This window comes from Pogona vitticeps, chromosome 1, assembly GCF_051106095.1.
Source record: "Pogona vitticeps strain Pit_001003342236 chromosome 1, PviZW2.1, whole genome shotgun sequence".
Taxonomy (NCBI): Eukaryota; Metazoa; Chordata; class Lepidosauria; order Squamata; family Agamidae; genus Pogona; species Pogona vitticeps.
Window position 1 is genome coordinate 120,181,953 of NC_135783.1, and position 14,317 is coordinate 120,196,269.

Here is a 14,317-nt window from a genome sequence, read left to right on the forward strand (position 1 = left end):
GGAGGGGGGAAGACGGCATCGGCTCCTGCCTTCTCCCCCACCACCTGGCTTCTCCCAAAGGGCTGCCCCGAAGTTGCTTGCAGCAGCGGAAGAGGTGCCCAGTGGAGGAGAAGGCAGGAGCTGATCTGTCATTTCTCCTCCACCGGGCACCTCTTCCGCTGCTGCAAGCAACTTCGGGGCAGTCCTTTGGGGGAAGCCGGGCTGTGGAGAAGAAAGGCAGAAGCCCATCCGATCTCCCCCCCCTCCACGCCGGGCAGCTTCTCCCACTGCTCCCGATGGTTGGGAGGGGAGATCGGATGGGCTTCTCCCTTTCTTCTCCACAGCCCGGCTCCTCCCAAAGGGCTGCCCCGAAGTTGCTTGCAGCAGCGGAAGAGGTGCCCAGTGGAGGAGAAATGACAGATCAGCTCCTGCCTTCTCCTCCACCGGGCACCTCTTCCGCTGCTGCAAGCAGTCGGCCATGCCTCCCACCCTTCTCAAGCCGCAGGAGGTGGGTGGTGGGTGGGAGGCATAGCCGGACTCCTTGGCAGGCACCGCGGCTCAGATCCGATCTGAGCCGCGGTGCCTGCCAAGGAGTCCGGCTATGCCTCCCACCCCCCCCACCTCCTGCGGTTTGAGAAGGGTGGGAGGCATGGCCGGACTCCTCGGCAGGCACCGCGGCTCAGATCTGATCTGAGCCCCGGTGCCTGCCAAGGAGTCCGGCCATGCCTCCCACCCCCACCCCCACCTCCTGCGGCTTGAGAAGGGTGGGAGGCATGGCCGGACTCCTCGGCAGGCACCGCGGCTCAGATCGGATCGGAGCCGCGGTGCCTGCCAAGGAGTCCGGCCATGCCTCCCACCCCCACCCCCACCTCCTGCGGCTTGAGAAGGGTGGGAGGCATGGCCGGACTCCTCGGCAGGCACCGCGGCTCAGATCCGATCTGAGCCGCGGTGCCTGCTAAGGAGTCCGGCCATGCCTCCCACCCCCACCCCCACCTCCTGCGGCTTGAGAAGGGTGGGAGGCATGGCCGGACTCTTCGGCAGGCACCGCGGCTCAGATCGGATCGGAGCCGCGGTGCCTGCCAAGGAGTCCGGCCATGCCTCCCACCCCCCCACCTCCTGCGGCTTGAGAAGGGTGGGAGGCATGGCCAGACTCCTCGGCAGGCACCGCGGCTCCGATCCGATCTGAGCCGCGGTGCCTGCCGAGGAGTCCGGCTATGCCTCCCACCCCCCCCCCCTCCTGCGGCTTGAGAAGGATGGGAGGCATGGCCGGACTCCTCAGCAGGCACTGCGGCTCAGATCGGATCGGAGCCGCGGTGCCTGCCGAGGAGTCCGGCCATGCCTCCCACCCTTCTCAAGCCGCAGGAGGTGGGGGTGGGGGTGGGAGGCATGGCCGGACTCTTCGGCAGCCGCCGCGGCTCGGATCCGAGCCGCAGTGACTGCCAAAGAGTCCGGTCATGCCTCCCACCCTCCTCAGGCCGCGGGGGGAGGGTGGTGGGATCCATCCGGATCCCCCCCACCCTCTCCCCGCGGCTTGGATCCGACCCGCGGCAGGCTACCCCATGCATGGTCGGACTCCTGAGAGTCCGACCATGGCCGGGGAAGCCGGCCGCGGGGAAGGGGAATCCCAGCGGTGGCCTTCGGAGGCTCCCGCCGCTCAGCTGGGGGAAAATGGTGCCTATGGGGAAAACATCGCAAAGCGATTTTTCCCCATAGGCAACATCGTTATACGATTGCAAAAGCGATGGCAAAAAATGCCATCGCTATGCGAATTCATCGTTAAACGGGGCACTCGTTGTACGAGGCACCACTGTACATAGAAAAGGACTCATCTTTTCCAAGACACTGCCATATTGCAGTTCAGTTTGTAGGATTTGATAAGCAGTTCCATTTTAGGGCAGAGGTTTGCCTCTGACTGCCTGATCTTGGAGGATTGATTGCAGTTATTGTAGCATAAAGAAGTGGAGAAGATACTTGCAGGAATGCACCTATGCCACCTAGGAGCAATTCCGTCTAATATTGCTGCAGTTTTCACTTATACATGCGGAGCTGCACAACAGGATTTCACCCCCAGGGTTGTCCCAATAGTTGCAGTAGGTCTTTCCTACTGCAACATCCTTGGTGTTGCTACTGCAGGAATGCTTTGCAGCCTTGCTACATCCTTGGCATTTCAGTAGTTCATCCCATCATGGACATTACTCTTGCAGCAGCCAAAGATTCCCACCAAAAATATGGATAGTGACACCATACTGATGGCTTAAATTGATGAACAAGATTTGACGATGTATTTATTTAAAGGTTTTGTTTTTCTTTGCTTTAATCTGAAGATCACATCCTGCAACTCAGTGCTGCCACGTTTCAGATTGTAGCATAATTTGTGACGAATCTTATCAACTGTAGGTCAACATTTATCTCCCATAACATTGGGACAGAGAGAAGAAAAATCCTGTTCATTTCATCCAGACTTTGGCTTTAGTGAAGCAGAGGACAGAGAAATCCTTTCCTCCTGAAGCACATCCCTATCTGATTTTGCCACACTAGCAGCAAATGTCCCCTGAACGTAGTGCTTGATTAAAATTTAGGGAACTAAATTATGGAAGTGTCATATAAACAGGACCATGAAGGTTATTTTGAGAGAAAACACAGGCACATCTTATTATCGTCATCTGCCTCATTACTGTAAGTCAGAAAAGGGCAGCCTTCACAAAATGTTTCCCCAGCATTTTATGTTTAAATATGCTGAAATGTTTTTATCCCCGTCTCCCAAGTGGATTTATCCCCCTGGTCTTGGACACTTTCTAACTTGTGGTGGAGATGCAGTTGGCTCGTAAAAATTTCATTCAAAATACAGTATTTTCGAAATGCCATCAGATCCAGGGACTTTTTTCTAACGTGCCATGGCTGTCGTTGAAATACTTTGAAAGCACTCCATAGTTGTGTTGCATAATTTGTGTCAATACTGCCATTCAAAGGTCATGCAAATATTTTTATGGAAGGGAACTTAGACTCTGCATACCCTGCTTCAACTCCCCTGCTCCCTTTCATAGCACAGCACTTGCAAGTGAGATAGATTGCGGGAAAGGAAAGAAACCTACAGTGATACTAAAGAAAGGAGAAAGAAGCTTTTTTCAAAGCATGATTAGCATCAAGAAGAAAGGGGAATGTGGCCAAGGCTACTGGCTCCACCTCTGTTCCTGTGGATCACCCATCATCCAAACTTTGGGGGTGTCTATGAAGAAAACTTTGTGTAAACACATAAGTTCCCACCCCCCCGCCATGACTGTGTTCGTAAGTATAACAAAATCCTCATCATATACTGCAGGACCTCCTTACTAGAAGTACAAGTCAGCAGCACTTTGGTGTCTGAAATATCAGGGCCAAAACTTGAAATGAAGAGTTAGATATTTGTGACACCACACAACAGGCTACTATCCCAAGCTTTGCGTCGGCCCTGCCAGGACTTAGGCAACAAGAAGGCTCATGCTGGTGTTCTGCTCCCTGTCTTACTCCAAATGGAACGATGGGCCCTATGTCACTGTGCCAAAAAGCCAGAAGTGAGGAGAAGAAACTGAGAAAGACCTGGCGGTTACCCACACCTAAATGGTACCAAGGCTGCAAAGCATACTAAATGTCAGTTTCCAAGGTGGGATATGATTGTGAGAATCTGTCTTGGTTCCACTTCTAATCCCCACTCCTTTATAAGAATCTATAACATTAAAAAAAAGTTGGCATGAATAAATGTCTACATAATCTGTCTTTCCTGTCTTTCCTCACATTTCCATTTTATTTTGTTTTGGCTTTTCCCCCCCCGCAATGGGCAACGATCCGTTTCTGATATATGACATCTTTGCCATTCAGTGGCAACATCCAGTTGTTATACCTCTTTGAGACTTTGGTTGGTTACAGTTCTGGGAAAAAGCTTTCAGGATGTCCCACCACTGTTGACAGCACTGCCAAGGGACCTCTGCATGTCTGTTCCAAAGCTTTGGAGCTCTCTGGCCAAGGAACACAGACTAGCTGTGTGTCTCCTGTCCTCCTGCTTGCAAACAAAGATCACGTGAATCAAAGGGGGCTTGGGTGTCTGAGCCAAGTGGGTTCAAACTAGTGTCGATACAAGTGTGTTTTGTTTCATGTGCTTTACTCGATGTATTTCTAACTAATGAGTTTTGATCATAACTGTTACTTTTATCAGCATGTTATCGTTCACCATTTTGGGAGTTTGTTTTTTAACAGAAATGATATAAATTTAATAAAGAATTGCATAAATGAAGGCATTTGGAAATTTTAACTAACTCTGGGTAAAGCAGCCAAGATGTTAACTGTAACTTCAAGTTCTTCAGCGCTTCTATTTCATTTCTAGGATGAATTCAAAGTTCTAGTTTTAATCTTTAAAAGCCCTTATTGACATGGGATAAAGGGATATAGAGGAGTATGTTGTCCTGTATGAAGCTGCCCATCAGCTGAGATCATCATCTGTGGCTTAAGAGGATATCCAGGTGGCTAGTAGAGATAAGATAGTTTCTCCATTGCTACCCTAACTATGAAATTCCCCAGTAACCATAATTCCCTGACATCGTTTTTATTATCTACCAGCTGCCATGCTCATTCTGTTCAGTCAAGCCTTTAATAACAATTAATATTCATCTACCCTTAGCTATTATCTGCCTATTTGTTTTTAGGCAGTGTTGTGTAATTTGTTCATTTGTTGTTCAATTTGTTTTACAGTTGCTGTTTTATAATGTTTTAAATTGCATTTATAAGCTGCCTTCGGGTCCTAAAGCAGGATATACATTATTTAGACACATATATAACATATTTGTTTATGCATTTATGCAAATAGTCACAAATTATCAATGAATAGATATTTTATTTTGTGGCACAAATGCTCCTCGGATTTACATTATCCTTTCCTTCCTTTATATGTTTAAAGTTTGTTGAAACGAGTATCTGTCAGTCTCTCATGGTAATGTTTCAGCCAGTACATGTAAAAACAGAATCAAAATAATGGGCTAGATATAGGGGAGCATTACAAAGAAAAATGCTTTCATCTGGTTTCTGTGTTTCTTTAGTTGTGTGTGTGCAGCAGGCTGGACAGGACAACAATGCACTGAAGATATAAATGAATGTGATTCAGAGCCTTGCCTGCATGGAGCCACGTGCTATGAGTCCACTGTTCATGGCCAGTTTCTATGTGTTTGTCCTCCATTTTATATTGGACGAATTTGCCAGTATCACTACAACCCATGTGATGCACCCTACAATCCATGTATCAACAACTCTACTTGTTTGGCACAGGTTGATGGGAAGCCATTGTGCATCTGTCCAAAAGGTAAATGTTACAAATCTGTTGCATACTACTGTACACTCATTGTGAAATATCTGTTATATCTGTTTTGTTGTCAGCCGAATCACACTAAGCAAAACAAGTATTTAAAGCAACAGATATCTAGTCTAAACAGCATTCATGCTAAGTAGCAGGTACCCAAACAGTTTTGTTGCAAAAGGTTCCATTTGGTCTTTGGCACCAACCTGTAGGGCAGTGATGGCGAACATATGGTATGCTTGCCACAGCTGGCACACAGAGCTCTCTCTGTGGGAAAACAAGATATAAGTCACCAGATCGATACTCCCCCCCCCCCGCAGCCAAACCTGAGAAGACGGCTGCAGCCACGGTGCTGGCGCTACGACAAGCGGCGGGCCAGGATCTGGAACAGCTGGTGCCGGTGGCAGATCCAGAGTAGGGTCTCAAGGAACCTCCATGCCCTGGATTCCCCCTTCTTCCTCCACTTCCACCACTGTCACTTCCACTTCTGCCACTACCACCACCTGCTTATTTATTTATTTATTTATTAAGTTTGGGCACCTGAGTCGAAAAAAGTTTGCCATCACTGCTATAGGGTATACATCACAGGAACATTGACCCAGGAATCTCTCTCTCACCTCTGCATGAACTAAAATTCATGAAAGGAATCCAAATTGCAGAGGCCATTGAACAGCTTGGTACCACAGCCTGTCCCTTGTTGATACCTGTTTGCAACACTCCAGACATGTGCTAATGTGCAGAATAATGAATGAGAAACCTGCCAGGATGCCTGACTCACAGTGGGCCAACTTCAACTGGGGGCAGAGGGCACCATGATTAGAGATAGGAAAAATTCCTTATTGGTACTGCATTCAGTGAGATGCAGTCTCAAAAATGGAATTTTCCCATTTCTAAGCATTTTTTTAAAAAAAACAACTTGTGCACACATGGATATTACCACAGCAGGAAAGTGCAGTAATTTTGTTGTGCAACACAGCAAATCTATTTTCTACAAGGCAATTCTAAAAATAGGGGCAGAGATTGTAACTTTGAATCTGGATTTTAGATCAGCACCAAATCTGGCACAGATTTAGTAGGTAGTTTGTTCTTACTTTGTGCTAAATTTGGGGGGAGTTTGAGCAAACACTCTTTAACTTCTGGATTTTTTAAAAAGTAAAACTGCTTTACCTCTCCACAGGAACAATTGACTTAGATGTCTCCAGATTTAAAACAGATAAAATAAATTGAAAATATCTATCTTGCTTATCGGCTCTTCTTTTGTTTGTTTGGAAGGCTGCAGGGGCTGAAATACCGACCCTCAAAATAACCTTTCAAAAGAGTAAAGCAATGCTTTTGTTATACACTGAGCATATGTGGAACAGGCTTACCAGCAAGAGTATTCCAAAGAAAATAAACTGATGCATCTTTGTGGCCTAGAAAGGGAGATATTTGGAGGACAATGGAAGGTCACAGAAACAATCAAAAGATATGTTTTCTTTGATGACTCAAAACAACAGGCTTGCTTTAAAGAAAGTAATTGAGTGGCAGGCCTCCAGAAAGGGGCATTTTACCATGCATCTTCAGAGAATTATGTAGCATACAATTTTAAAGGCATATTCAAAATATTTCTCTATTACAAAAACACAAAGCAGTTGTGTTTTTCCCAGCCCTGAGTTCTTTCAGTAAACTCTCTCTCACGATTTCTGAGACCAGGCTCCTGACACCAGTCTTCCAGGGGGAAACCAGCTCCAGGTCTGTGACAATCTGAACTTTTCACCCTGTCAGTCAAGACCCATTTAGCTGCCTACCAGGAGGAGAATGTTTTAACTCCTTCCCTGCCCTGGAGGTGGAAAAGAGAATTTATGTCTGGTTGTAAAAACATTTAAAAAGATATTTTAAAACTAGTAGAGAACAAATCTTCAGAAGCTCGCTTATTTAAACTGTGAAATAATCATCTCCATCCTTCTCCTCCTCCTCATTTTGCTTTGTAGCTGGGGATGGTCTTACTCAATGTTAGCAAAGCTTTGGTGCCTATATCTTGTCATAGTCTCCTGTTATAGTCTCCATTCCACCCATCTTGCCACACTATACAATTGCTTGATGGTAATTAAAAAGGAACGTCAAAGATGTTAAGTGTCACTTCTGATCTGTGGTGACTATAATAGTTAATGACCTCCCAAATATCATTAATAGCTCTGCTCTGATCATGCAAACCAATAGTATCTCATATTAGGTTGTTCTCTCATCCTGCTCTTCTTAGCAATATTTTCCAGTAAGTTCTACTCAGGTCTTGCGAACTAACAGCTGTGGTTTCCTTTATTGAGACAATATGGCTCATATTAAACGTTCCTCTCTTCTTACTGTCCCAGCTTTTCCCGGCAAATTTTTCCTTTTCTGGTCAGTTCTATGTTTTCATTGTATGTGCATGGTAGAATAACATCAGTTTTCTCTTTTTTGCCCTACTGACCTTATTAATCAGCCACTTTTGTACCTTTCTGGCTGGCTGTGGTATGTGTATGGTCTTCCTCCAACACCACATTTCAAATGAATGGATTCCCCCCCCCCCATGTCTTTCTTCACTGTCTTTTTCACACGGTATGGATGATTTTGACTTTGGTTTCCAGTAACTCCCAGTTCACTACTATTTACACAAAAAACAGCCCTGACAATTCCTTTGTGTTTGGGAAAAAGTGCTTAACTAATGAAGAAAATGAGTCACATTCTGGGATTTCCCCTTGCTTGGTGGCACTTTGTGAATGGTAGTGAACACAAGAGGATATCCTGTAGACCTTTGCTATCTAAAGCTTGGCATCCTTTTTGCTGCTGCCAATGTGGACACAACCTGGGCAATATCAAGCCATTTCCTGGCATTTTGAATCATGAATCAAGCACAAAATCCCACATTCAGAAACTGTATATTTTTGGGGAAGGTGAATAAGGCTTGGGGTTTTCAGTAATCTGTACTTTTTTCTGAGGAATATTTTTGCAAGTGTTTTGTTCATTTTGTTCCCTCTTTCACTTTTATTTAATTATGTCTCTCTTTTCTGCCAAAATAGGCACTCATGGCGGTACTCCTTTCACCTTCCCCTGTTCATCTAATGGCTGTGCTAAAAATATTTTATCAGAGATATAGATAGCTGTTGAAAACTGAAAATTGAAAGCTAAACCCCTTTAATCTTTACACTAAAAGTTATAAACACACCATCAACAAGAATAATAATTTGATGCAGAAGCCCGTGCTGCAGGGTCAGAAGACCAGCAGTAGTAAGATCGAATCCACGCAACGGAGTGAGCTCCCATCACTTTGTCCCAGCTCCTCACTAACCTAGCAGTTCGAAAGCATGTAAATGCGAGTAGATAAATAGGTACCATCTCGGTGGGAAGGTAAAATGGCGTTCCTTAGTCACGCTGGCCACATGCGGACAGAAACTGTCTTCGGACAGGCGCTGGCTCTATGGCTTGAAAAGCAGGATGAGCGCCACCCCCTAGAGTCGGACTCGACTGGACTAAAAAAATGTCAATGGGAATCTTTACCTTTACCTAATGTGAAATATAACTGCCTTCAGTAACTTTCTTGCCTCTTGGTACAGCATGTTGCAGCATCCCAGAATCAACAACACGAAATTCACACACACACACACACACACACACACACACACACACACACACACACACACACACACACACACACAAACCCTCTTCAGTTGTATTCTGACAGACACACACGGTATGGGAAATATCTTCACATCTTATGCATTTCTTATCTCCCCTCCAAAGCTGCCACAGGCCTTTCTTAAGGCTGCTAGCTACATTTACCTGGTACATTCTGTCACATTCAACTGAATCTGCTGAAGAGAGCATCAGTCAGCATTTTTGGTCAACAAAGATATTCCTGAGAGACTTCTGTAATTGTGAGTGTTCCTGAAAGCCTCCCTGGAGGCTTATAGCCATAGATCAGGTAGTGACACAGACAAATCAATCATGAGTAGAGATGGGCACAAGTAAAAAAATGAATCACCAAATTTGTTCAAAAACTACTAATTCATTAATTTGCATTCATATGAATCAATATCCCCAATGAATAAGAACCCACAATTTCTTTTAGCAATTTTTGATTTGTTGATTCGTTGGGCTATAAAATGGCCTCCCAAGCACTAGAGACACCAAAACGACAGCTTCAGTTGACTCTCCTCTACAATCCGTCCAGGTTTGGTGAAGATTGGGTTTCCCCAAGTAAGCTGCTAAAGATAATTTTCCTAGTAGACCCAATTTGTGGGTGTATAAGCTGGATGTCTGAAACCCAGTCTTCACCAAACATGGAGAGATTGTAGAGGTGAGTCAGGGAGAGCTTTCCTGCAATTTTGGTATATCTGGGTGCTTGGAGGGCTGTTTTGTAATGTTTCAAATAAAAAATAAATTGACAAATTGTCAGAAAAAAATGTAAATTTGTAATTTGTGGGTCATTGACCTTGAGGAATCACGAATCAAAATAACTCATAATTTTTCTGATTTGTGCCCATCTCTAATCATGAGTATATCTAACATGAAGTTAACAGAGCCTATTGCAATCCATAGCTGCCTGGATAGCTTAGTGGTTTAGATATCTGGCTGCAGAGCCAGGGGTTGGGAGTTCAGTTCCCCACTGTGCCTCCTGCAAGTAGAGCCAGCCTGTGTGGCCTTGGGCAAGGTGCCCAGTCCCAGGGCACCCCCAGAAGAAGGGGATGGGGAACCACCTCTCACTATTCAATACCTAGGAAACCTTGGAGTGGGTTGCTATAAGTCAGAATTATTATTATTATTATTATTATTATTATTATTATTATTATTATTATTATTGTTGTTGTTGTTGTTGTTGTTGTTGTTGTTGTTGTTGTTGTTGTTGTTGTTGTTGCTGTTGCAGTTGCGGTTGCGGTTGCGGTTGCGGTTGCGGTTGCTGCTGCTGCTGCTGCTGCTGCTGCTGCTGCTGCTGCTGCTGCTGCTGCTGTTGTTTCAGTTCATAGATACCAGTGTGGTGCAGATACCCAGTTTGTTATAATGGTTAGGTGACAGACTAGGATTCAAGAGACTAAGATTCAAATCCCTCCTTGGTCTTGGAAACTCACTAGGGGTTTGTGGCACTGGTAAAAACCACTCCTTACAGTCCCCAGTAGAGTCACTCTAGGTCAGTTCCTCCTTGACAGCATGCAACACACACAATGCAGTCCTTAGTGATTTCTGTCAATTTATGGATGTGATCATCAGGTACCTCAACTTACCCTGTCTCCAAAAATCTTGGAAAGGGCCAATGCAATGTAAAACTGCACTAAGAGTGTGTTTCCGTAAAAGTAAGCAATTAAGATTGGTTGGAACACTAACAGTGGACTACTTCTTATTATCACGAAAATCCTTGATTCTTTGAAAGATGCAGTGTCTCATGGAGAAATTCAGTGTGGTTTTAGGTCTGAGTCTGACCATATGTACTGTTTGTCTTCTGTCACTTCTGCCAACTGCAAAGTGCTATTTATTATTTGCTCTTGATTAAGTAAATATTTGCATCTGAAAGTTCACAAGGCTGGTGCCAATTCAGTAGGCAGTGCCTGTTTACTCAGAAAAATAGCTGCAAGGTGAAATCTTCAAAAATATAATAGAGAAAACAAACCCAAGTCTGTTCCAAACAGCGTTCTGTTTTGTTTGGAAATGAGAAAATATGAAAAAGCCACGTTCTGTGAGTGTGTGAGAGTTATTTTGTTGTATTTCTTTCACAGTCTGGGTCTCCAGGGCTGTATCAGATCATTTCTATGCACTATTGATTTATAATTTGTATCCTGAGCTACACTGATTTGCATGACCACCAGCAGCAAGTAGTTGCATTTAAATGTGCCCATTACTCTAGTACATACGTTGGTGAATATCATTACCATAACAATACATTAGCCTTAAATGTATATTTGTAGGCACCCGATTAATATGCCAATTTACAAAACAGCTTCCTGAAAAATAAAAATCATTCTGTTTAATGACTTAAATGAATGAACTATATTCTCAGCCCCAGACATGAATTGGGATTTACATGGTGATGTTTTCCAAAGGCTGTTTTTTTGTGCAAATGCTTTAGATGTTTCAAATCAATGTTAATTTGTAACATTGTGGCTAAAAAAATTTAAACAATAAAAATGCTGAACAACTTCAGTCAGCCAGACCATGTATGAAAAGAGTTGTTGAGTCTGTACTCTTCTCTTTTCACATGTCTTTGTGTGCATGCGCATGTGCACAATTAAGTCAGTTCTGATTGTTTTATGGCAACCTTTTCCAGAGTTTTCTTGGTATAGAGTATTCAGAAGTGGTTTACCATTTCCTTCTTCAGAGGATGCTCTCAGAAGTATGCAGGTTGTTCAAGGCTACAAGAAAGCAGTGACCCAACTTCCCTGCCCCACCTCCTCCTGGTGCTGCCCTTGAGTGGATGCCCACCTGTCGGGCTGGTAAACAAACCACATCAAATCGCCAAAATGGTGGTTTGTGCCCATCTTTAGTGCTGAGTACTATCATATCCACTGTTGTGGGCAAAAAGAAACACACATGTATATGTACACCAAAAAAACACTAAATTTTTCCTTTCCTAATGAACGCACTTGGAGTAGTCAAAGAAATCCACCAAAGGAATCCAGTTTAGGAAAAAAAAAATCACTAAACAAAAGTTACAGTAATCAAGATCATTACAATCAAAAGATGCATCATGCAACGGTACAGTATATATAAACAGAATGAGGAAGACTATACAAGAACCACTTAACACAATGCCAGCTTGCTGAAAGAGTTACCGGTATGTCTTCAAAGGCCAGGAAGTCACCAGCAAAGAAGAAGAGAGTGAGGCCAGAAAATCTTACCACTGACATTAATTCTGGGCCTAACTAGATGAGATGCCAGCTTTGCAATTCGATAGTGTTGTAACGTTTTCCCTCCAAAGACACAGTTTTTCAAAGTTCATGTTTTTACACAGTTTGCAAATAGAGCTTGTGCTTATATCCATATACAGTGGGGTCTCGACTTACGAACGACCCGACTTGCGAACAATTCGAGTTACGAACCTGCCCTATAGGGAAAGTTAGGACTCGACATGCGAACTTCCCTCGAGTTACGAACAGGGAAAAAAGTCCCCCCTCCCTCCCCTTAGAGGCTTCTGGAGGGGGGGGAAAGGGTCAGAAACTTAAAAATAAATACTGTACTGTTAAATAAAGTCACTTACCAGGCCTTGGTAGCCCCCAAACCACAGGAAAAAGAGCAGGAAAGAGCTAAAAGCCGACACCCAGAAAGAGCCTGGCAGCCATTTTGTGGTTTTCCCGGCTCCTCTCCCCGCCTAACAGCTGATCGGCTGGCTCTGAGCAGGCTTCCGGAGGCTTGTTCAGCACCTAAAAAGCCTGCCTGAGTGCCTTTGTGCTGAAAAAATCAGCACAACATGCTTTAAAACATTATTTAAAATTGGCTTCGTTTTTTAAAAAAAAAAGAGTTCTAAAGTGCTGCCTTTAGTGTTCCCTGCCTTCCCTGAACCTAAGGGGAAAAAAGAAAGAAAATATCCCCCTCTAGTGGCAGAAGGCAGAATAGCAGCTTCCCATTAGTTTCTATGGACAGAAAAGAGCAGATACGGATTAAATGGTTTTCAATGCATTCCTATGGGAAATGCAGATTCGACTTAAGAACTTTTCGACTTGAGAACCACCTTCCAATACGGATTAAGTTCTTAAGTCGAGACCTCACTGTAACAAATCACTAAGGAAAAAAAAGCTGCTTGGAAACTTAAAGAGAGCTGAAAAACATTAGACTAGGGATTTATTTACAAAACAAAAGAAAATAGCCTCTCTAGGGAGCTTTCCTTCTAATGACTGGATTATTTTAATATAATTTTTGACCCTTAGAAGGCGTTGGCACACAGAACAGAACTGTATCAGCAGAGTTGACATGTTACCTTTCAAGTCCCAGGCTAGTTTGTTCTAAGTGGTGTAAAATATAAAATACAACTGAAATAATCTCATTTCTGTACAATAATTGAAAAATCAAAATGTTTTTTAAAAAGGATAGACTATATAGCAATTCAAATACACTCTATAATAAAAGAGGTATACCAGCAAATCGACCAATAAAATACCCAGTTTAAGATCTTTCTTGAAAGCCAGCTGGGAACAACAACAACAACAACAACAGTAACTTAAAATAAAAACACCTGATAGTGGTAACTTGACAGCACTCATTGCTCCTGCAAACAAGTGATGCCATGCTTCCCAGCCTTTGCACCTTCAAAGGAGATGAAAATGACTAACTAAATGGGAAGGTATAATGGAAACACAGATCAGTGCTTAGCACTGAGATCCTGCGTCCCAATTTCCGATGCTTGCATCAAGTGTTCATTCACTGGGGCATTCAGAAGGAGATGAGACTGTAAATATAACAAGTGTCTTTCTTTGCTGAAGGAGAAATGGACTGCTGATAAAATAGCAAGATGTAAACCTAGCCTATTTTCTAAAGTTGTGGAGAACGAATTCAATTAGATTATATTCACTGTTTCTATATATATAGAAAATAAATCTCTCTCTTTCGCACTCTCTGTGCCCCATTCTCTATCTTTATCCTGGGGTGGCATGCCTCCATGATAAATTTCATTACTTATTTTTTATATTGTTCAGAAATAGATTTTGGTCCTTTCATAAGGACCACTTTTGTTGAAAAGAACCTGGAGGGATGTCATTTCACACTGAAGTACTGACTTAGTACTAGAGATTATCTTTCTCTGTTTGCCGCTCCATAGTCATAAAGCACACTGCCCTGAACTTCGAATGCTCATTTGGCAGTAGACTTTACTTTCTTCCACCCAGACAGCCTGTCTCAGCTCTTTTTACCGAGCACGCCATCTCCCAAGATAAGTCCTTAAATCTTCACAGCACTCATAGATACTGTATCTTCCTGGAACAAATTCGAGCACACCTCTGAAAACAGCAGAACAGCAATTGATTATATGAAATGTCCATCACAGGTTTTAAGTAGTTGCTGGGCTTGCTTATTTACATAACT

At 43.7% G+C, this 14,317-nt stretch overlaps 1 protein-coding gene across 1 annotated transcript in view; it reads left to right on the top strand.

Annotated features, from left to right (window-relative positions):
- The window catches only part of LOC140701680 (uncharacterized), a 94,849-nt gene that overhangs the window by 29,023 nt on the left and 51,509 nt on the right, over positions 1-14,317 (top strand). The window contains exon 2 of the mRNA XM_078386658.1: positions 4,996-5,305. Coding sequence (XP_078242784.1) covers positions 4,996-5,305 — 310 coding nt within the window. The remainder of the gene's footprint in view (positions 1-4,995; positions 5,306-14,317) is intronic.